This window comes from Anas acuta, chromosome 5 (assembly GCF_963932015.1).
Source record: "Anas acuta chromosome 5, bAnaAcu1.1, whole genome shotgun sequence".
Lineage (NCBI taxonomy): Eukaryota > Metazoa > Chordata > Aves > Anseriformes > Anatidae > Anas > Anas acuta.
The window spans coordinates 12,122,365-12,145,927 of record NC_088983.1 but is presented as its reverse complement, the minus strand read 5'-3'; the positions used below and the strand labels follow the sequence as shown (position 1 = coordinate 12,145,927).

The 23,563-nt window shown below is 38.3% G+C and overlaps 1 protein-coding gene across 1 annotated transcript; it reads left to right on the top strand.

The window, feature by feature from the left end:
• The first annotated feature begins 789 nt into the window (after positions 1-789).
• On the top strand, positions 790-11,444 carry DLK1 (delta like non-canonical Notch ligand 1). Its single transcript, XM_068682758.1, has 5 exons — positions 790-1,091; positions 1,959-2,022; positions 2,493-2,623; positions 6,570-6,711; positions 10,293-11,444. Exons 1-5 carry the CDS (start codon positions 1,013-1,015, stop codon positions 11,035-11,037), a joined length of 1,161 nt encoding a protein of 386 aa, XP_068538859.1. The 5' UTR covers positions 790-1,012; the 3' UTR covers positions 11,038-11,444.
• Positions 11,445-23,563: the final 12,119 nt, after the last annotated feature.

Genomic DNA, 23,563 nt, shown 5'->3' with positions numbered 1-23,563 from the left:
TTAAAAACCTGCATTATTAGAAGCAAACTTTTGCAACCTAAGTGACATCATTATCTTCAAGTACCAGTAAATGGGCTTTCTGAAGCTAATGTGTGCTTTTCAGTTCGTATGTATTCAGGCAGATAATCTTGAATTAGCCCATTGTAATTCCAGAGAAAAAGCAGGTGGTTCTATAGTCTTCTTACCATATTATAGTGATCTCTACTTGCTTCACATAAATGTAGATAAATTGGTAAATTAGGTCTCATGGAAATAAGCACTACAGCAGAAGCAGAAGAAAACGGGTCCCTTAAGAATCCTAAAAAACAGGCATAACTTCTTTAAAAGAAGAAAACAAAGAACAAGAAATACCCAGTCTAATTCCATAAGGGACTGCTCAAAGGAATAATAAAAAAGATAGATAAGAGAAAGGAGCAGCCACAGAATAAAGCACAGAATTTAAATTGCCCAGTGGTGGAAGTAACGTTTTTTTTTTCTTCTTGATCTGTTCAGTGTATAAAAAAACAGATGTAGTTTTGAGGGCCTTTTTTATTATTTTTATTTTTTGATTTTTAACTCTAGCTTCAAATACAGAAGATGCTTTGGCTTCCTTGCTTTTGCTGGGGTCTTTCCTGAAAAAAAATTGGAGCTCTGATGTGCGTGACTAAGGAAAGAAGTCTTCAGAAACCCGAAGCCCTGAATTAGCTGTTTGTGAACTGCCGGAGTAAGTTTCAACGAGGTAAGAGGCGTGTTTCAAACCCCCCTGCTAGACCTCCCTCCTCCCGCAGCCTTCCCAAAAGCCTTCCCAAAAGCCTTCCCAAAAGCCTTCCCTCGCCGCAATCGCACAGGGTGCGCAAGGTGCCGGCTCCTCTTTTCAGCCCTCGGAGCGCCAGCACTGAGCAAGGGTCTGCCCTGAGCAGCCTTCCTCTTCCTTCTCCTTCTTCTCCTTTCTTCCTCCTCCTCCTCCCGCCCCTGTAGCGCTGCGGGCGGGGGTGCCTCCGCCTCCTCCTCCTCCTCTTCTTCCTCCCCGGCCATGGGGCTGCGTGCCACCGGGCTCCTCGGCTGCTGCTGCTGCTGCTGCTTGCTGCCCCTCGTCCTCGCTGCAGCCCCAGGTACCGGCCGGGGGGCGGCGGGGAGCGGGGTGGGAAACTTGGCGGAGTTTGCTGGGGCCGGGCTGAGGGCGGCGGGGGGAGCCCACCCGCGGCACCCCGAAGCACTCGGTGCTTCCCCTGAAGTTTGCTCCGGTTGAGGGTCCTGGCTCTTTGTAGGGAGCTCGTCCTCACTGCCCGGCTGAGGGGTATCTCCCCTGCCCCTCGTGGAGGGTGTCAGTGGTGGCACCATACCGCTGAACGCGCTTGGTGCTGATGGTTGGAAACGGCAAAAAAAAAAATGAGACTAAGACCTCTTCTTCGTAACTTCAGTTATTCTTGTACTATTTAATCAAAGTGACGATTTCTTTTTTTCATCTGATGTAAGGTTGAAATGAATTTAACACAAGTAAGTTGTTTTACATGGATTATTTTTTTTCTCTGACTAAAGGTATTTCTGAGTTTCAAGTAGTTCTAAAATAATACAACTGGAGTTGCATGTTGTGAAATTGTATCTATAGATCTGCTTTGAAGTTTCTGTTTTCAAGTAGTGTATAGCAGTGTTTTACATATGCTGCCATGTTTTACTGTGAATCCTTTTGCAGTCCATTCTCTACATCATTCCACTCACCCTATAGAAACACTATGTAACATGCTTCTGATTAAGTTCACTTAACATTTGGGAAACTTGAAATACATATTTTCATACCTGTAACAAAAACAATCAGAATACTATGCAGTCTGGTTTCTTCTTACTATACAGCATGGTTTCTTTTAAAACACCAATAATGTGTAGAGGACACTATATATATATATATATATATATATATATATATATATATTTCTGAGTGCTGATTTTTCTATTTTGATATTAACGATCTCTTTTTCTAGGTGTGAACTGTAAAACTGGCTGCCACCCAGTGAATGGATTTTGTGAATTTCCCAGTGAATGCAGGTAAAAAAATCTGTCAGACATGCTTGTTAGCTCAGGAACAGACTTCTACAGTAATTTATTGTCCTTGTAAAATAGACAGAAACTGAAACAATTTGTCCTCTGAAAATATGGTACTGTAGTGAAGCAGCAGTCAATTAGCATACAGTAACTGGAGTTGTAGAGCTTAGACATCTAGATGCTTTTTTAGCCTAATTATTCTAGTAAGACTTTACATTGATTAACATTTATTAACTTTTTGTCACTGAATTAAACAGTTTTCTTCAGATGAACTGCTTCTAGTATCCTGGAAGCACTTTTTTTTTGTAAGTATCAGATAAAAGATACTGGAAGTATCTTTTTGTTCCATTGTGCTGCATAGTCCAATTTTGTATCTGAAAGTTTATTTATTTTGCCTTGAAAAGCAGAACATCCTTGTAATTATGTTTATTAAAAATAAACTATGCCTCTATCTTGTCTTTTATCTCTTTCAGGTGTCAGCCTGGTTGGCAGGGTGCTCTTTGTAATCAGTGTGTACCTTTCCCTGGGTGTTTGCATGGCAGCTGTGCCAAACCCTGGCAGTGCATCTGTGAGGAGGGCTGGGTTGGCAGCCTCTGTGACATAGGTTTGCACGTCTTTTCTTATTCTTGAGCTACGGAGGTGAAACAGCCCCATCTGGTGCTGGAGACTTGCAAAAGTCCTTCTGGATAACTATTAAAAAATACTCTGGACAGCAGCATGTAAACCTGGAGTTTCTATAATTTAGACAAAATAATGCAGTGTCTTTGGTAACTGGGAATATGTGCAAGCATCACATAACTTCATAACTTTTTAAATATTGACCATTGTGGACAATGCTAACAAAAAAAAAAAAAAAACTGCTCACTTGAAGTCATATAAGTCTTTTTGATAAAAAACACACATCTTTATATTAGATAATATGAAATATTTACCTGACACAATATATATATAATAATTTCTGTACAGAAAGACATGAGCTTAATATTAATGCTTCTTATTAGATTAATATTTATTCCTCAACCCAGTGATGATTCAGTGGAGTAGCATTAGTATAACTGAGAAAAAGGTCTGTCCAATCAGGCTACTGCTTTCCTCCTGGACCTGAGGGAATAAGCACAGAGTGCGCTTGCTCACCCCTTTCCTGTCAGAATGAGCCAGGTTAGCATAAGTAACTTGAAGAACTGGACTTTGTTGAGCTGGTTTGTTTTCGCTGACATAGACAGATGAGTGTTCAGCCAAGATATCTGAAGGGACAGAAATGGCATGAGCATCCAGGAGCATGCACCACTTCAGTTTGCATAATTACAGCTGGAAGAGGACAAACATCCAGGATCTTGTTCTCTCTGCTTCAGATTCAGGCTTTTGTTATTATACAGTTTCTAATTTGTAGAGCATGGCTGTGGTCTGCCAATGAAAACCCAGAAGAGTAGTTAATTATGATGCAGTATGAATAGGATAAAATTTTCAAGATGACTAAAAGACTCAAGGTTTCTGGTAGTGCATCCTTGCAGTGGCATGAAGGTTGGTGCAAGGTGCTCAGGTAATCACTCACCTTCTCATCAGAATTTTCAGCCTGTATGCACCAACTGCACACAAAGGCATATTCAGGCTCCTTTGTTTGAAGCTAGTCCTGGTATGTTTGCAAGAACTGTAGCAGCACTGGTGCAGATGTGACTGTAAACTTTCAGAGATAAATACATTAATTATGTTTTTCTAGACATCTCTCACTGATGTCTTCATGCCTGGAACAAACAAAAGGATTTTCATTATAATTAGTAAAGGGAAATGGGTTCCTCTGAATGGGTCTGTGGTCTACAATCACAGATTTATGAAATTAGACAGAAAAATTCCCAATTGCCAACTTAGGAGGCTCAGCTCTATCATTTGTCAGTGATCATGAAGGACCAGATTTTTTAGAGGTACCCTCTACACAATTAAATTCATATGAAGTTTTCTAGTTGAACATACTTTAAAAAATAATAATAAACAAAACAAAAAAAAATCTAAGCACCTGGCTGAACTTCTAAGCAATTAAATGTCTTCGTATTTCTGAGCTTGGCAACTTTTGCAACCGGTATTTAGGATGGAAAACAATTCTGTTGGACCTATATCCCTACCTTTAGGGAAAAATAATAGTTTAATACATATTCATTATGATAGTTTTATAAGACAAAATAGATATCCCTTGTTTAAGTCCAGAAACTATTACTTTTTGCAATGCTCAGTGTTACCTCAGAGTCTTCTTTGCCAATTTGCATTTAGATCCCCATGAAGATGTGGCAAGAATTCTCAGCCAAAAAGAAATAATCATCTTTTCATCTGGAGGCACAAATTATATTGAAAGTCTTTCATCTCAGTAGATTTATTTACTCTAAATAGAACAAGGTATCAAGAGTCCTAGTTTCCTTGCCACTGGAAGGTTGTTCTACTGACCCATGAAAGCACTGTATCCAAAAATGGGGTTAATTGCTCAACCACTGATCTCCACATCCTTTGCCAAAAGGTTGTGTTGGTTTTGGTTTCTTGGCTGTATAAAGTCATTACAGACTGCTGTAACTAGTTATCAGGTATCACTAAATGAAACTTGATCAGGTTAGGAAAAAGGACAAAAGGACAAAATGATGGTTCCCATTCATTTGGGGACCATTGTTATATACACATGATTATCTTTTAAATATGGAAGTACAAACTTATCAATATTTACCATGCAATATGAGATTCCTTGCCTCCCTCTTCTAATACTGTATTTTTGTGTGTGATGACAGGAGGCCAAAACCATTATAATTTCACAAGCAAATGTCATTAATTGACATTTTGTAGCTACTGGAAACAATTTTTAGCTTCAGGTGTGTAATGAGATAAGCCTTGTTAGAAAGCTACATTTATATTGTTTCTGTGGAGGTTGACAGAAGGTCATTAGTTTGGGGATTTGCTTGACATGCTTCATTTTTGCTGCTATAGAAAGAGTAATATTTGCCAGGGGGTTTCTGGCATAGCCACTGTTTTAATGTTGCCAGCTGTCAGCAAATACCAATGCACCAGGATAGCAAAACCCAGATATAGGTCCAAAATTCACTTGGCCACTGCTGTTAACTTCTGAAATTTCTGTAAAATATAGATACGGTCTCAGCACCTTATTTGCTTGCTAAACACTAGAGAAAAAGAGGTAACTTTGAATGGTGGTGTTCTCTTTCTCCATTTTCTAGGAAAGTTAGTGTATAATCTCCTTAGTATGGGTTATGGAACTTCCTTTCTGTAACAGTTTGAGGTTATTGAGTGGTTTGCTAATGCCTCTGACTATGTAGCTTTTATATTTACCATAGGCTATCTGGTTTTCAGCTCAGATGAAGAATGACATACCTTATAATTTAAAGGCTTGCAGATTATAGGTTGTGTTTGATCCACTGTAAATATGTAGGCCAGGATTAGTGGTATCATTTATGACTATTATTGCAACCACTTGGACAAGCATGGCACTTAAAGAGAGAAATTAGTGTTGATGCTGATGATTAACCTCTTTGCCACGGGCTGCACCACTGGCCCGCCTGAATGCCATGGTATCTTATCCTCTGGAAACATCCTTGAAATTGGGTATATGTACACCTAGAACCAGGATGCACAGAGCAAGGTTTCCCTCATTCATGATTATTTTGGTCCTTGAGAAAACTGGAGCTTACACTCACAGAGCTTGCAAAGAGGTTGTCTAATAATGAGAACAGATGAACATATTAGAAAATAGAGCTCATTATCCAAGGAAGATTATATTCAAAAGCTAAGGTTATTGAAGTGTTTTGCTGTGGTTAAAATTTTGCAGTAGCTCATGATATCATTTACCTTTCATGTTATGTTATGGGAACTAGAATATAAATTCCCTTAAATCTTTTTCATCTTTTCAGAAAGTGTGTTTATGCACAGAAGTGTTAGAGACATCATATAACTTGCAGCCAGCTCCTCAGTGCAGCTGCTCCATTAGTTGGCTAAAATATGCACGCGTTTGTTTATTTAATTTAAATTATTTTTAAAAATTGCTAATCGTTCAAGTGGGAAGTCGCTCAGCAGGGAAACAGTAAAGAAAATGAGATGTGTGACTTTGGGTGAAAACACACCATACAGCTCTCTATTCTGGTACAGTTATGTAAGGGTTAGATGCAGCCAAGCCAAAAGATGAACTCTTGAGAGACTTTGTAATCTGCTGATCTCTGTTGTTATGAAATGTTTGTTTATAAGCACATAATGATGGGTTGTTGGGCAGGGAGAGGGGAGAATTCCCTGTTCCGTTTTATTTTATCAGAATTCTGTTTATGGATAAGCCAAAGCTGTAAGAGGATGACTATGCCCCTTAGAAGTTCTTTCTTCAACGCAGGATGAACGATCGATAAAGATACATGTACATTTTATTTAAATTATTCTTTACTATTTACAGATTCTTTCTCCTAACTTTATTTGAGCCCTGATTCTGGTCATCTGCTGACAGTTCAGCTTTCATTTTATTGGAAAGTGTTTTAATACAACTAAAAAAAAATATGTTTTTTTTTTTTGTTTTTAAACAGATATTCACCCATGTTCTGCAAAGCCCTGCACCAATAACTCAACATGCATAGAGACTGGTGATGGAGGATACATTTGTCTTTGTGCCCAGGGATTTACAGGAAAAAACTGCCATTTCAAAAAAGGACCTTGCATTATTAATGGGTAAATATTAATTTCTGGTGTGAATTTAAAATCTACATTCCTACTGAATATTCTTCAGATTTCATAGCTAAGTGAAGATATCTCTATGCTAAAATATGTAGTTCTTCTGCTAGGACAATTATTTAGTTACTGATATTTTTAGCAAACTTTTCAAATCTGTTCTGTTATTCTGTAAAAAATTACACATTAAAAATATGAGTTCATGTGCATAATTTGAGTACTAAACATGATAGTTTTCACACTTTGTTGTGATGAATTTATGCCTCGCCATGATTTTAGTAAGTAGTAACCTGCCATCGCATGTTCTCACCTCTAGTGAGATCACCTCTGGAGGGATAATTTTATGCAAAATCAAGGTACAGTAATATGAACAGTAACCAACCCACAAGCTTTCTGCACAAAATCACCTAGTTCACCAGCCTGTCATTTTCTTAACATACATATGATGGTATGTCAACGGTTTACTGAGGGAGATAATCTCAATTCTATGAGAAGAGGATGTGGGAGGGGATTTCCTTCTATTCTCTAAGAGAAGTAAGATGTTAGAACAGTGTTGGGAGCGGGTTGAAGGTGATACTTCCCCTCTGCTCAACACTGGTGAGAAACATTTGGAGCACTCGGTTCAGTTCTGTTTTCCACTACGTGAGGATGAGTTCATACTGGAGAGCGTACAGCACAGGCCCATGAAGATGATGAAGGGACTGGAGCACCCCTCCTATAAGGAGAGGCTGCGAGAGCTGGATAATTTAGCCTGGAGAAGAGCAGACTGTGGGATCTTCTCCATGTGGATAAATACCTTTGTGATAGTACTCTCAGTTTAAACTGAATACTCATGAAATAGTTTGGAAATCATGCAAAAAAAAATCATAACAAAACATTCTTGAAACAGCAATTCCTTTTCTCTAGGAAGTTGTGTCTTTATGAGGAGAATGAGCAGAAGACAGATGTAGTGGAAAAAAAAATGTTCTCACTATAAGCAGTACATGTCTATTAATATTTTATAGTCTGCTGGAGAGTGCACCTCACATCCTGGGAAGAGACCTTATCATAAGAGGTCATCTCACTTTCATCCCACTTCTGTATCCTACCTCTCTGTATCAGTGGCATAGTTAAAAATGTTGATATTACTAAATACTGCCACTGGTTCCTAAGTTAATATTCATAGATAGCACCAAGCCAATTCACAAATCAAAGTAATTTTTCTGGTATCTACAAAATCTATCAGGTGTATCTGTGTTAGAGATATCTGTGTGATGCTTTGAAGATCTGGTCTCAAGCAGAGAACCAGAAGGTGCTTTCTGAAATGAAGGCAGAGTATTTGGAAAGCAAAGAAGTGGTATGTCCATGTTTCCACAATAAGTCCTTCATGCACCACCCTTGCTAAACATGCCTTAAATGCATGTTAAATATAAATATTTTTATTATCAGTTATTTACAGTTTATTATCAGTTACTTAAATATAAAGTAAGTGAACGTATTCAAGGAGATTACTAATATCATTCACTTAAACATATTAAAAAATAGGTAAATGAGATTCATTAGTAAATAAATAATTCATTTTCAAAATTTTTCATGTTTCCTCTAAGCAGTTTTTATTTTTTTATACTTATGAGAAAGTGTACAAAAATCATTTTATATAAAAATTAGGCAAAAAATCATTTTGTGCTTACATTCTCCAGTAATTTCTTCCGATTTCCCTGCAAATTCCCTACATTTCTGCAATTTGACCTGCATGTGAGGGTTCCAATTTCTGCATATTGCCAGATCCAAAACAGTTAGTCTGATTTTCAATGAAACCTCTAAAGCCAAGAGAGTGTGCTAGACTCTCCAAGATAGATCATAACCATTCAATAACTCAAGGACTGCACAGCTACAGGTTCCATATTTTGCTTATAGCATACAGAGAGGCTGGTGATTGTAGCAAAGCTTCTCATTTGCACGAGCACCTCATGTTCTCACCAGACTGGCCCAGTAAATGCTATGTCAAAGTCTAGCGACAACTCATTTTGCTTTCATAATACAGTTTCCAGATTTCCAGTGCAATCTTTTGGTAACATTTTTTTCCAGGTAACAGTTACAGTGAAGGACAATATGAGAGGACAGAGAGGGGTTTGTGTGTGTGTGTGTGTAAGTAGTGAAAAAACAGGCAGATGACCTCTTTACCGCAGTAGTCCATCTCTCCTTATGAGTGCCCACCAATTGTTTCAAACCACAGAAAACCCAGAGTTGCTCAGGGTGGTCTGTACAATAGCCATTCCCATGGAAACAACTGGGCACTTGAGTAGCTCAGCCTTATCCCACCAGTGGTCAGGGGCCATTTGTAGTCAGGCGCTTATTTTCCTTTCACTGTTTCCTCACTCAAGGCATCAACAGATTTCTTAAACCTCTGTATTCCAATATAAGAATCTGTAATGGCCACTGACAAATGTGAAATGTCAGCTTTCACAAAGCTGCAGATGTTCAGTACCTCTAGGGCTTTCCCCTGGAAATGTAACATGTAAAAAATGCTTGGACTTTTCAGCTGTATCCTGGTACTGTGCTGTATGTCTTTAGAGATTTATAGTTGTTAGGAAAACTAGTCAAATAGGCTTGTAGTCAGCTTTGTCAAGTGTAATGCTGCCTCATTACCTGAGATCCATTTTTAAAAGGTAAGTTTTAAATGCTTCATTCATGTACAATGAATTGCCATGAAAGTGGCTTTGATCTTTACTTGTAAACACATGACCCCAGACCCTTTTTTAGCCAACAAGGCCAGTTAAAGGACTACATCTGCTTTGAATAGCTCCACTGAATTGGCAGCTTTTGTGCTTTTCTGTCAGTAGATGGCCCTATCTTTTGGCCATACACCTGGTAAGACACAGTTACATTGCAAAGATGAAAAAAAAAAGTGACTTGACATCACTTAAAACATAGTACCAGGCTATTCATAATTAAGTTCTCAAAAGGCTTGGAAACATTTGGTTTCCTCATCTTGTTCTCACGTTACAGCTGCTTTGCTAATGCTGACACCATCTCATGTATTTTTCTTTTTATATTTTTTTTTTCAAAATCCTTTGCTCAACAACAGTTTGCAAAAAAATATCTGTTTATCTTTACATTTTTTGTATGTCATGGAGCAATATAGAGGCAATATGAAAGAAGTCCACTCTGCCAATACAATATGGAGACTGTCTTAAGAATAATCAGGTGGAAAAGAAAATCTTGCTGCTAATGTCATTGTTCAGTCTTGTCCAAACAGTTGCTCAGCTAAATAGCTCTAAGCTTATGAAAACTTTAGGAAACATAATTTGGAAAAATATTTGAAATAACTTAAAATCACTTCACAGCTCTTCAGGTTGGATTTATACAGTGGTGTATTAATCCTGTCTGAAGGGTTGGCAGAAGATATTATAATCTGTATTGACAAAGCTGTTGAATAAATTCATTCTTGATTCAACTTGACCAATTTAGTAGATTTGCATTAGGTTTTGGCTCTTCTGAAGAAAACCATTTCCTTTTATTATACAAAGTGACTCGTAATAGCTTCTTTCCTTGGACTGTGATTCAGTTCTGTGTATGTGTGTGTTTGTTCTCTATTCTAGCTCACCCTGCCAGAATGGAGGAACATGCATCGATGACAATGGTTTTGCACCCCATGCTTCCTGTCTGTGCCCTTCTGGTTTTGCTGGCAATTTCTGTGAAATAGATAGAGATGACTGTGAATCCAACCCATGTGAAAATGGAGCAACGTGTACAGATATTGGTGCGGGTTTCAGCTGTTTTTGTCCCCATGGCTATACGGGAAAGCTCTGCAGCAGCCGTGTCATATTCTGTGCAAGTGGCCCATGTGAGAATGGAGGGACATGCAGCGAACACCCACAGGGAGGATTTGAATGTATCTGTAAGCCAGAATTTGTTGGTGCAACCTGCAAACATCACAGCAAAAACACAAGTTTCTTTGGAGTGAATACAGGCACAAAGCGTATGCAGAATTACAAGCTACCCCCAAAAGCTCATCACAGATCAGTGCATCATCAAGAACAAGAAATCCTGAAAATAACAATGAAAGAAACAATCCAAAATGCAGATCCCTTGCTCAGTAAAAGCCAAGTGATATGTTTTGTTGTACTGGGCTTACTTACATGTCTTGTTGTCTTGGGTACAACTGGGATAGTATTTTTTTCAAAATGTGAAATGTGGCTTGCTAATGCCAAATATAGTCATCTCCTACGCAAGAAAAAGAACTTTTTTCTGAAGTCTAGCAACGGGGAAAACCTCTCTGTTAATATTATCTTCCCAGAGAAGATCAAATTGACTAATTACACTAAGAACTACACTGCCATCTAGGCCCTTGAAAACTTAAAAACAACTTGCAACTTTTCATAGCAATATGAAAAATAGATTGAACTTGTTACCTGTGGTTGGCCTTAATATTTGTGGGTACATTTGGTGTAACTTGTGCTGAGTGATAATGAAGAAAATTTTAATGTATATGTATTGCTAAGGATTTTTTCATTCCCCCAAACTAATGTAAAAAATAATAATTAAAAAAAAAAAAGACTAAAGAGATCAGGGAATGTTAATCTGATTTACTTTCAAGGCAGCTATGTTCTGTAAATAAAATGTAATATACCACTAGAACTGTTTTGCAGCTTTTTTGTCTTGTGCTTGGTAAATACAGTACCTGTAAATTAATCAATTATGCTTTATTATTTTATTATATTTTATTTTGAATAAACAGCAGATAAGGGCTCTACTGGTTTAATTATTGATCTGTAAATTCTATACTTCAGAAAACTTGTCATAACTGTCCCTGTCTAATTCTTCTTCCATCTATGATAAAAAAAACATTAGCAATTGGGATCAGCAGGAGCAAACTTGCACTGGTATCTCACCTATCCAATCAGTTTTGCTAATTTTGCACACCTATAAGGTAAGTTACTCTTCCTATAGAATCTAATAGGTCTTTGTGATATTAATTTCAGGTTACAGGTCTCTATTGCTTTGGGTGGTGCCTCCATAAATTGTTTATCTATCAACATATTAAAAAGATGTTTAATATCTTAGGTCAAACTTTCTGTATAGAGATCTGGTCAAGATTTAAAAGGATCTGATTCCGATCTTTCCAGACATACTTCTCAAAGAACTCTACCAAGAGAAGTATCTTTCATGCTGGTGTTGTGAGGAGAAATGAAAAGATAGATGTCACCTGAAAGAGGATGTTGCTTTAAATTCTTCATTTTTTCTTTTTTTCTATTATATTTCATGGCGTGGACAAGATTTCAAGAATGAAAAGCATCCCTGAGAACAAGGAAAAGACACAATATTTGCGTGGGCCTGAGGGCACTAATAGATCTTAACATCCCTGAGCACTCCCACCTGGGGCCTCCACCCACTCCTGGCACATGGTCCTTTTTCAGCTCAGCCCAGGGTTATTGGTCCTGGTTTGAGCTTTGTTGCAGGAGTGGGGGTCTCCACCTCTATTTCTGTTCCCGGATGAACCTCAGACCTGCCCTGTAGGTAGCCAGCCCATCTATGGGATTGACCCCTTGTGCTTGTGTTGCAAATTGTCTCCAGGTTTGCTTTCAGACCTATCCCCTGAATGGACCTTGGACCTTTGCTCTTCACATATCTCCTTTTGTTGTGTCTGTGACTGTCAATAGATTACAAGGACCAGTTCTGCCCATGTGTTTAGCACTGTTTGGACCTTTAAAAATAAAAAAAAATCACTTTGAATATTGATACCTTAATATGTCTGTAGGTGCCCTTAAGGAATAATTTACTTCCTCAGCCACCCCAGACAAGAAGTTTCTTAGCAGCTTCTAAGCTGTCTGGTAAGTAAGATATTCCCAAATCCATTAATAGCTGCTCAAACAGCTTGACTTTTTAATAAATACATGCATTATTGAAGTACATGGCATAGGACATTACCATGGGATTTTTGTTTGGTGATACATCTCTTAATTGTTACGAGTAATAAAGCAAATTTGCATCATTGCTGATAATGTTTGCTTGTATCGTATCTTTGCAACATTTTGCAAAGAAGAGAACTAGCAGAGAAAATGATATTGACATGCTTTTTTTGGAAAGTGCTGGCTTATACATAACAAGATGAAAAATTTTTAAATAAACTGATACTCCCTCTCAAAACTGTTGTTGGGAAGATGAATGTTCATCAAAACCAGGAACTTTTCAACCAATGATAACAAAGATGAGTTAGAAATCCAGATGAAAGTGAAACCAGGTATGCAGTATCAAATTTGAAGCCATAAAACTTGAGCTAGTGGAATTTACATGTTTCTTTTAAAACAATATATTTTAAACATGTATTTCAGGGTTTTATTGTTTGTTTTGTTTGTTTCTTGTGATCTATTCTGTGATAGAACTATTTTAGTATCAATTTGGATATAATCAGAAAAGTTGGTAAACTCAAACCTCACAGCTTTGATTCAAAATCAGTCAAAACACTAGATATCCACTAGGAATCAGTGTTCAAATTCCAGACTGATGTCAAAATAGCAAAACTCTCAGTTTTATGCGCCTCTTGAAAGGAACCCAGCTGCCTGGTCTAACGAGGCAGTAGCAGAAGTGTGGTTGAAGTATATCTGTTCTTTCCACCCTTAAACTTCTGTTGAGTAGTTGAAGCATACTTTTTGTGTCTTCTCTGTCCTGCAGTGCACCTACAGTTTGTCACTCTGCTGTCTTTTCCTGTTATTTCTGATGCCATAGCTGTCTGTTAAAGCACTCAGAAGTGTTGTGTTGTGTTTTTTTTGTTTGTATGTTTGTTGTTTGTTTGTTGTTTGTTTAGTCCATTCAAGTTTTGTTAAAAGTTATTTAAAAGTTCTATTCACTATAAATGTCAAGCTCTCTGGGAGAAGGTAAAGAAAGTGTTCAAAGCATTTCACAGTTTGCATTGCAATATTAATATTTTTGTTGTTCAGCAGACTAACATGTTTTGTTCAGGATCCACTAGGGTGTTAGGCTAAGAGCAAAGGCAAAGAGCATACAGTCTTCAGTTATCTACATGTACAATAAAAAACGGAATACGAAAATATTTTGGTAGATCTGTGATACCTCAAGGTTATTAACAACTGAGATTGAATCAGGAAATTTGGTTTAAGTGTAACAAGCCCTTACCTCAGTCATAAGTCAATATTGTATTTACACTTATTCTTAAATCTTGAGCTATTTCTCTGAAAGCAAATGAGGGAAAGACAAAGCAAAGCAAAAGTAAATGAAGCATTCTGTTTGTTAATTTTTCCTACTATTCTACATGGGGAAAGTAAGTGTAGAGGCAATAATAGTGCAAATGTAACTATTCTTGCAGAGGTGCTGACTTGGTCACCTATGCCATCCTTTGGAAACTATGCCCAGTCATTTCTTGTGGAGTAGCTAGATAGCCGTCCAACACCAGTTGTGATCCTCTGAACAGTTAACAAATAGCATTAGCTACTAAGTTTAGAAAAAATACAGGTATGTTTGATCGAGTTGACAACATTCTCACTGAAAACACACTCTACAAGAAATTACTTCAGATACAAATGAATTATTACAACAAAAAAGATACCATAATACTTAATAACTGTAATTAGAAATTCTGATGTACCAAAACTGAACTGTATTGCACATATTCAGAATTGCAAATTACATCTGAGCAAATACCAGCTCTGGTGGTATGTTCTTACTGAAGCAATTTGACTGTTGAATATTTTCTTGTTTTCATGTCAATTCATTGATATGCTTACCTTTAAACTTTCTTCATCTAGCAATTTAACATCTGTGATTAATTCTGACCTGTATATTACTTACCAGAATTCAGTAAAAAGAAATAACTTAATGGTATGAAGTGAAAACTTCATTAGTGCAAAAACAGCGATGGAAATTACTGTGCTTCAAAAATATGTTTCTCACCCTTAAGTCTAAGGGTGGCTTTCAGATTAAGAAACCTAAATTTTGGAGTTTGCCAGCTAAACACCTAGGCTCCCGTTACAGTCCATAGAGAGCTAGTAACTGGTGTCTGTTGCAGGCTGGAGAACTATTCTGCTGAACAGAGAGTGTTTTGTGATTCAGTGTATAGGTACCCAGTAGCCTATACTTGCAGACCTATAGGTATCTAGTGTTATTTGAAGCATTTTCAGGCTAGACACTTGACCTAACTGGGCAATGCGCAGCAGAAAGACTCGTCATATCTGTCAGACTGGTCTGGATACCTTAATGCACAACAGTTTATTGAATGTCTCTATACACCTAAGGGCTCAGTGAGCCAAGCAATTCTCTATACTCTGTGTCAGCTCCGTGTACCATGCCTATGATGGGAGCTTAAACCCCTAGTACACGTGTAAAATCCAGTCTTGTGTGTCTGCTTGCTCCGGAGGTGACCCATGAACCTAGAAAGCTCAGAGCCAAACTTGTGAAGGAGAGTGAAGCTAGTGTCATTTCAGTAAACAACTACCAAGGCACAGTTACATGCTGGGGAAGCGTGTCAGAGTCCAATGAAAAAGATGGCTCAGGCTGCAGGGGGCTCCTGGGCCGAGGCACCCTAGGGGACAGGATCTAAGCAGGGCAGATTTGTGCATATTTGTTTAACGTTATGCCAATGCATTGTGAAAATAAACTGTGAAGGCAATACCTTATTTCCTCATTTAGCCCATTCATCCTGGGTTTAGCTTTACCTTAGGTATTAATGGGGTTCTCATGTCACCCTTGCTGTGAGCAGCTTTGCCATGGTTGTCACCTATGCAGCTGTGCACCTTTCCACTCCTTGTCAACAGAGGCTTCATCAGCCCTTAACAACTCACTCCACTTAAGGCTACAACAAAGCTTCAAGTAACTAGCCTTGCGTTTAAAATACAGGATGCAGGAAATTATAATTCATATTTATGAACTGCCACATGATGTTTGGCCATGGTAACCTTGTTGGCAGCTCTCCCAGCACAGTATATACCCTCATTTACAGACAGGAGATCCTCTTTGAAGAGGTCAGTAGCTCACCATGTAGAAAACTGATTTCAGCTCCTGGCATCCTTTTTATCATTGGTAGTGAAGCAGTATAAGAGGCTGCTCTTGTCCTGCTATATTCTCTGAAGTAGAAAAGTCTTATCTAAAACATGAAAGGCTGGAAAAAAATAATAACTGTAATTATTTTCTGGAATGGAGAAGATAAACATATGTATGGGAATCTGTCACATGCATATAATGAATAGCTCTAAGGCCTGCTTACTACAAAAGTGACGGAGACCTGGAGTGATAAGGGAGATTTAAGTTTAAGAAAGCTACAGTATTTGCAGCAATAGCCTGCAGGTCTCTAAAGAAAAAATTTTAAAATAAACTTTCCTCAGAAACACTGATACGGAGACAAAGAGCACTGATTTCACTTCAATTTTGTGTTTATTCTACATATTTGTCATTAATGAGACACAGAACAATGTGTCTATGAAGCCTGTTGCCAGAGGCACCAACCTATATTGCTGTGTCTCACCCTTGTGATTTCTTAATGCTCTGCCTTAGTCAAGTAATGATGTCTATGAGCCTCAGACCCCGCTTCTGCCTTATAAATAAATAAATAAGGAAAACTAGGCTGAAGGACAGGATGGGAGAGTTTGCACTCATCAGTTAAGGGCAGTGGCTTCCTCTTCTCCCCAGCCTATAGCTGAATACAGTAAAAAGTATTTTCATTTTGTCTATCTCCTTTTAAAAATCTTAGCCTTTGTTCCTGATAAATTAACAAAAAAGACCCATAGATGTTCCACAAAGATAAGGCTCTTAGAGCCAGGTTGGGAACGTTTCTTTGTTTTCTGTTTGTTTTGTTGGTTTCTTCTCTCTCTCTTTTTTTTTTTTTTTGTGTGTGTGTGTGTGTGTGTGTACCTATGGAGTGGGAGAAATCTTGTTGCTGTATAAGTAGAATTTATGAAGTAGCAACCACCAAACTCTGGACCAGGTTGTCTGACAGATAATACATACATGGTTTGTCTTTTTACTGCTGTTTTTGATACCTGTTCATGAACCAATAAAGTATGTATTGCTTTTGATTAATAAGTATTCTATTTGTAAATACAAAACCATTTGCTGATGATACCTCCACAACAGTACAGTTGGTCTTTTCTTGGCTGATAATCAGAGCTCTGCTTTTAAATAAATATTTAGATCCAGATGGGCCACAGTATTCCTAGTTAAAGCAGATTTTCAGATTTTGAAGGTAAAGAAGTGTTTATGACCTGGCTGTAGGAATGTATACAAACCATCACAGAAGACAGTGATCCGTATTGCACTGCTTGAATAAGATAATTTTCATAATTACGTCCTTCCCTCCTTCCCTCTCCAGGTTCTTAAACTTGTCTGTGCCTTGGCAAAATTTATTTACCATTGCAGCCTTAAGGGCAAAACAATTTTCTGCAGATATAGGGCTCCTTCCCCCTCTCTCCCCCCAGGGCTTTCCTGGCAGGACTATGTGTATATGCATCCAGAGCACACTAAATTATTGCACACGTACTATGCATACACTGTTGATTTTCCAAAACACATCTCATTTGCTACGCATTTCTTGTGAATGAGCCATGGACAAATCTTGCATTCCTGAATGTCACACAGCCTAGGAAAATATCCAGTTCTGCCTGGCTTAGGTGAAAGAAGAGTCTTGAGAGAAGACTTGTGGTTGCTCAACCCAGATTGGAGCCAACAATTGAGGCTCATGAAGACAATCCAGCTTTGCTGCATCTCTGTAGCCATAATTGAGACCAAGCCCAGAATCCATACTGTATATCAGATTTTACTCTTATAACATCAAGAAATATTTTGATTTTTCCTAAATTTCATGTAGAAAATGAGGATATGTTTGTTTAAAAGCTTTGCAATAGGAAAAACAAGGCTATATAAAGAGGAGTATCTCACTTTCAAATACAAACTGAACTGTTCCTCTGGTATTTGAAGAAAAATACTAATCAATTTTGGTCACTATCTCTAAATCTCAAAAAGAAAGCCTTTTTGCCTTTGGTAAGGCAGCAGGCCTTACCCACTTCCTAAGTCTCACATCTGAGTCAAGATTTCAGAAAAATTAATGGGAATACAATGCAATTTATAGTCCTTATCAAATTTTGCAGGCACAGGGCAAAACTCTTATGATTGTGGTCTATCACAGGCAAGTCTGAGATTCAAAGAAACTGGAACAGGGAAGTCAGGGAAGTGATATTAAAAAAAAAAAAAAAAAAAAAAAAAGGACTAAACCAGTCTTAAACAGAAGTTTTGGTTAGACCAAAAATGTTATAATAATTTACCTCATCAAACTTGCAAAAGCAACAGCACACTGATTCAATCTTGATCTCTGTATCTACCTTCCTCTTTCAGAACAATATCCTCGCTATTAGTTGTCACTTTCTGCTATGTATATCCACTTGATGGCAGCATTTGAACACAGAACCACCCAAAGCTCTTCAAGAATGTCTGCATTTTGCATCAGGAAGTTCATAACTCAACTCCAGTGACTGGTGATGGGAAAAGGGCAGAACAGGAAAACCTGCCCATGATTCTTCTCTTGCAGGTAACTACTGCTCATGACCTGGTGAGCTGCAGCACTGCCAAAACCACAGCTGCATTTGCAGTGGAAGCCAACAGTGTTACCCCATCAGAATTACTGGTCTCCATTGGAACTGGATTGGATAGTAGAAACCTGACATCTACTAATAGGGATAATGGTACTTTTGGAAAGTCTCCGTCAATAAGAATATCTAGCCTCAATCTTCACCCGTCATATATGAACATATACGTATCTACATTTTTGTACATAATGCTGGGTTTTGGTTCCCTTCCTGTAGTATGTAAAATTCACACGTTCTTCTAAAATGCACAGAGATTTTGATAGACTGAACACAAACAGCATGTACTTTAAAATCAAAACTGCGTGACTGAAGATAGTCTAAATGTACAGACACTGATATGAGATAAATGATGAAAGAAAAACAAAATATTTTATACTAATTCAGGTATATGAAAAGTTTTTTTGTACACTATACAGTTCTAGCCTCTCACATTTTACTAATTTGTTTGGGCTTTTTTTTTCATCCCCAAAGGGCATGCACAGAAACTTTGTAATGTCATATTCATTCCCATACTACCCATGCCATGTGGTAAAATTTTGATTTGTCTGCCTCTGCCTTACTAATGTCGAAAAGTGTTCAAACTAGAAGGGGGAAAACACATTTTAATTTTAAATAACTTTTTTTTTTTTTTTGGTAACAATTTCAAGACAGAATTTCAATCAGTCTTCCAGATCAGTAGCAGACATCTCACAGCTTTCTAGGAGTTGTACTTCTCAAATATTTCCAGCAAGGAATGGTTAATATTTTGACAGGCTGGATATATGCAGAGTTCTTTGGACTTATTCCATTCTACCTTCCAGTGTTTAAATTACTGGAATTGTTTCAACAGTCCTGCATCTTATCATGGGGCAAGTGCAAGCTTTTAAGGGATTTGAGTCTCAACTCTCACCTGTGCCTGGTTTTCTTCCTAAATAATGGGATTTGGAGGACTGAGGAGATCTGACTGATCTGATGGCTGGGAGCCTGGATTGCTGAGAGATATAAGAGGCAGTCTGTTTGCAGGGAGTGTTGGAGCAATCCCTGTAGTTTTGAGTCTGAGAAAGAATTAGTGGTGGCTCCTTGCTGAGGAAGAACAAAGATTCCTTAAGCTTTCATCTCTGGCTTCCAGGCAATTGCGTGTGGGCTTAGTGGTGAGAGAGACCCATAAGGGGACCAAGTCTGATGTTGAGCCCTGTCTGGAAGAGTTTCTCTTTAGACAACTGTAGAGTTGCTATACTATTCAGGAGATGAGCTTGTCAGAGAAGACCTTAATTTGTGCTTTAGTATAGAACATGTGAGAAGTTGAGGGACCTAGGGGGGAAAAGCTGTAGCCTGATCCGTTTTGCTCTCCACAGGTGTCTGCAGGCCCTGTGAGCACTCATCTGAAGAAGAGAGAGTACCCACACTTCATGCTCTCCCCTTGGGTTGTCTAACACTTTCAATGAGACCATAACCATTACCCAGGGGTGTTTTCTTCTTTTTGAATATCAGTAGCAGAATTCTTTGTCCTTTTGATATTTTGCTCACTTCTACCCAGCTTCTACATTGATCTTTGCTAGACATTTTTATTTTTTCTATCCTAAGTCATGACCTTCAAACACACACACACATACACATGCACACACAGGTGTCCATCAGTGAAAAGGGGTGTGAAAATCTGAGGTTATCTTCTGGTTCTAAGTCTTTCTTTTTTCTCCAGAGAAGCCAACAAGAAAGGTTAGAGATGGTTAGCTTTATTGGCCAAGTTCCAAGACTAAGAAATGTGACATGCATGGCTTTCCAGTAGTTCCCTCCAGATTCTAAGGAGGGAGATCCAGGGTCATCACATCTACTGATACCTTTGCAGCAGTATTATATTAGGAGTAAGGGGGCTTGTTTTTTGCTATACATACTAGTGTCTCAAATTGATCTGTCACTGAAACCAGTAACATGCCCATGTATATTAAGCATCAATAGAGCTTAATTGATCAGAAAGAAAATGGAGCAGTGGTAGAACACTTGGCTAGGGAAGAACATGCCCCAGATCAACTCATCCATAATCAAGAAACAACTTTAGGAAAGGACTTCATGTGTCCTATTTTGTGGAGATGCAAAAAGGGAGAAGAAAAAGGAGAAATAGCCTAGTTTAAAGAGACAATGGAATGGTGAGTCCAAGCATTTGCTTTGAGGATGTGAAGTAAGACACTGTGGTGGGACAGTCTCCACAGAGCCCCAGGACAGAAGAGGAATGAAGGCCACCCAGTTAACCTGGAAACAATGGACCTCAAAGGCCTTGTCAGTCTAGCAGGCGCGACTAGCTTGAGGCAGGGGAGGAAATCTAAGTAGGTGGCATAGCTAGAAGAAGCAGGGAATTCAGTCTTTTTTCTTCTCTTCTGCTCCCCACCCCCTTCCCCCATATGTGCAGCTTAGGTCTGTGATGCTCTATACAATTGCTTACATGTAGTAGGGTATGTGTGACCACGATGAGATGAGGGGAAATTGTCCATCCCATTGCTGGTGAGTGTCTACAGTTCATCTCGAAATTTAATGAGAGGTAAGAAGTGAAGAGGTTGAAAAGGGGTTGATGGAAGTTCATGTTAGTTCAGCAAAGATGCACCTAAGTGCTTGGGGTGTTGGTAAGCAGACTGTAGCATGATGATGCCTATAGTTAAGCAAAAAAAGCGTTGGTCCACTGAGTAGGACTGTGATGTAACTCTTTCAAAAAGCCAATTGTAGCTTAAAAGGATTCCTTGCTGTTCATTTTTCCCTCCAGTCTTTGGAATAATTTGATATAGAAAAGGACAAAATGTTATTAAATCCTGTGGTACAAATGTTGGAGCTTTAAACTATCAGCCTAACTAGGTCTTCAGATGGAGTCATGTAATAAACACTTACATATGTTCTGTCTCTTGTGGGCAGTGCTGAGTTTGCAACTGAGCTAGTTTCCACTGAAAAATTTCCAGCTAAGGCTGCCCACAAAGCTCTGCCCAACCAACATTCATGTTTCCTCTACAGAACCACATTTGCCATAAAGCTCCGGTGAACCCAACAGATTATGTGCAAGAGCTGTCTCTCGTTGCCTCCAAATCTCCACATTTTGTCTAGGTATAAAGAATCAGTTTGAAACATGGATAGTATGTGCTAGAATGTTTGTAAGGTGTTTTAGCAAGCCATGGCTGTGGCAGTGAGCAATGCTGTGACTAGATGGTGCACTTGCCATGTGGTATATAGAAACTGCAAATAGAGTGGTAAGAGTTGTTCTTCACACAAGTATTTGTGAAAGCTCAGGTAGTGATTATTATGTGCATGTCTGTCTTCATCTTCAGGGAAGGATTATTTCAGCTGTGGGATAAGTGGAAACTCTGGGGTTTGAGCACTCAAGCCATTAATAACATAAATTCAGTACAACAACAACAATTAAAAAAAAAGGCAGTATTTCTGTCCATATATCCAGAAAGCCTTATTCACTATTATTTATATTGCCTGGGTTGCAATTATACTGTACTTAAACTTGTCTGACAATCCTCTTTCTAGGAGCCCGTGCTGGGGTTGCAATAGCAATGCCTGATGCAAATCATCTATGCTCAGGTTTCCCATGCTCAGTGTCTGGCTCAAGCTAATGTTGTTTTAAGTCTCAGCAAAAAAACAACTTGGTTTCCAAGGATGAGAATAGATCGTCTCTTCTGCTTTTTATTTTAAAAGTAATAATCTGACACTCACGTTGAAGCTTAGCAGTACTATTCTGAAGGTTGCTCAGACGAATTTCATGACCTTTTAACATGAGTTTTATTGGGGTGCCATGAATTTCTAGATATTAACACAATAGTTAAAGCAAGTGTGAGGGGAGAAAATGCCAGATTTATTGGAAATAACTGATCCAGATAAAATTCAAGCCTTTTAAAAGTAGTACACTTCCTGCGGGCCAGAGATCAACCCTTCCAAAGCCTCAGAGCTTCTGGCTAAAATTTATTCTCTCATAGATAACAAGTTATTGTGCCTTAACTGGCCCTGTTTACAAACTGTATGAAGCTGCCCATCCTGACACAAATAAAAAAGTAATTTGACTTGTTTTGTCTTTGAGTTTCAGTGAACTCACAATGCTTTGATTTTGCTGTGAACTTACAGTTGCACACCGTTACAGGATGCAGCTGGCCACAGTGATCTGTTATCCTGTAGAAGTGTATAAGTCTCTGTGCTTGGAGTGTGATGGACCTCAGGTTCTTGCTCTGAATTCCTTCCAGTGGCAGAGATGGGCATTTTAGAACTGTTAGACTGAAGAAGTTATTGTTTATTCAAAGCATGTCTGAAATCCTTCCTCAAGAAAAGGGCAAGTAGGAAGAAAGTACACGTGCAGTGTGATTCAAATTTTTATTTATTTATTTTTTTATCTTTTTATGTGTGTGTCTGTGTCTGAGTAAAGATTTCAGGATAAAGATCCTAGTCTGAAATTAGAACTGAAACTGGAGCTATAGAGGGCCTTACGGTTGCATTCTCATTTGACATGACTTCATTTTTCTCAAAGTTAAGTGAGAATATTGTGTGATTTCTGGGATTGTAAGATTAGTGCCTCAACAAAGCAGCATGCATCACACATATGGCAAACTTGTTTTGCCTTGGCACAGGTCTATTGGTGCGGCTTGAAAGGTTCAGCTGGAATTAAGAATCCTGCATTTCATTACTTCTTCCAGAATGGTCAGAGTTTTGTTTGCTTGTTCGTTTTTAACAAGTGTACTCTGGGAATCAATTTCTACTTGTAGTGTTGCATTTAGATACAGAAGAACATGAGAAGCAGTGAATTACACTCTTTCATTAATGTTGAAATGTGTAACTGATTTGTTTAAAATATAAAAAAAATAGAGTACTAACTTTTCTTTAAAACAGCATTAATGGCAAGTTAGGCTTACTGTATTTTGTTATACCAGGTCCTCTCCAGAGCATCTAAGTCCAGAGCATCATTGTCACTGAGACTTGACAGTGGTGGGGAGATGAAGGTTTTCCTTTGGTGCAAGTATTTCAGAAGAATACATCACCAATATCAGTGCAAATGCTGGATGATATGACGGGTTTAGGCTTTGAATTGTGTTTTCCTGTAAAAAACACAGGTGTAAATACTTTTTTCATTTGTACCAAATAGATTCATTTCTGGTCTAAACTTGTGACTGACTTATGTAAATCCCACATTAGTGTGCAATAGTTTTGACTCTCATTCTGAATTCTGGTCCGAGTTTCTTTTTTAATGAGTATCATTTAAATACTTATGGAATAAGCTCTTCTATTAATAACTGTTACCTCATTCTTTTGGTGCTCCTGTGACAGGTAAGTAT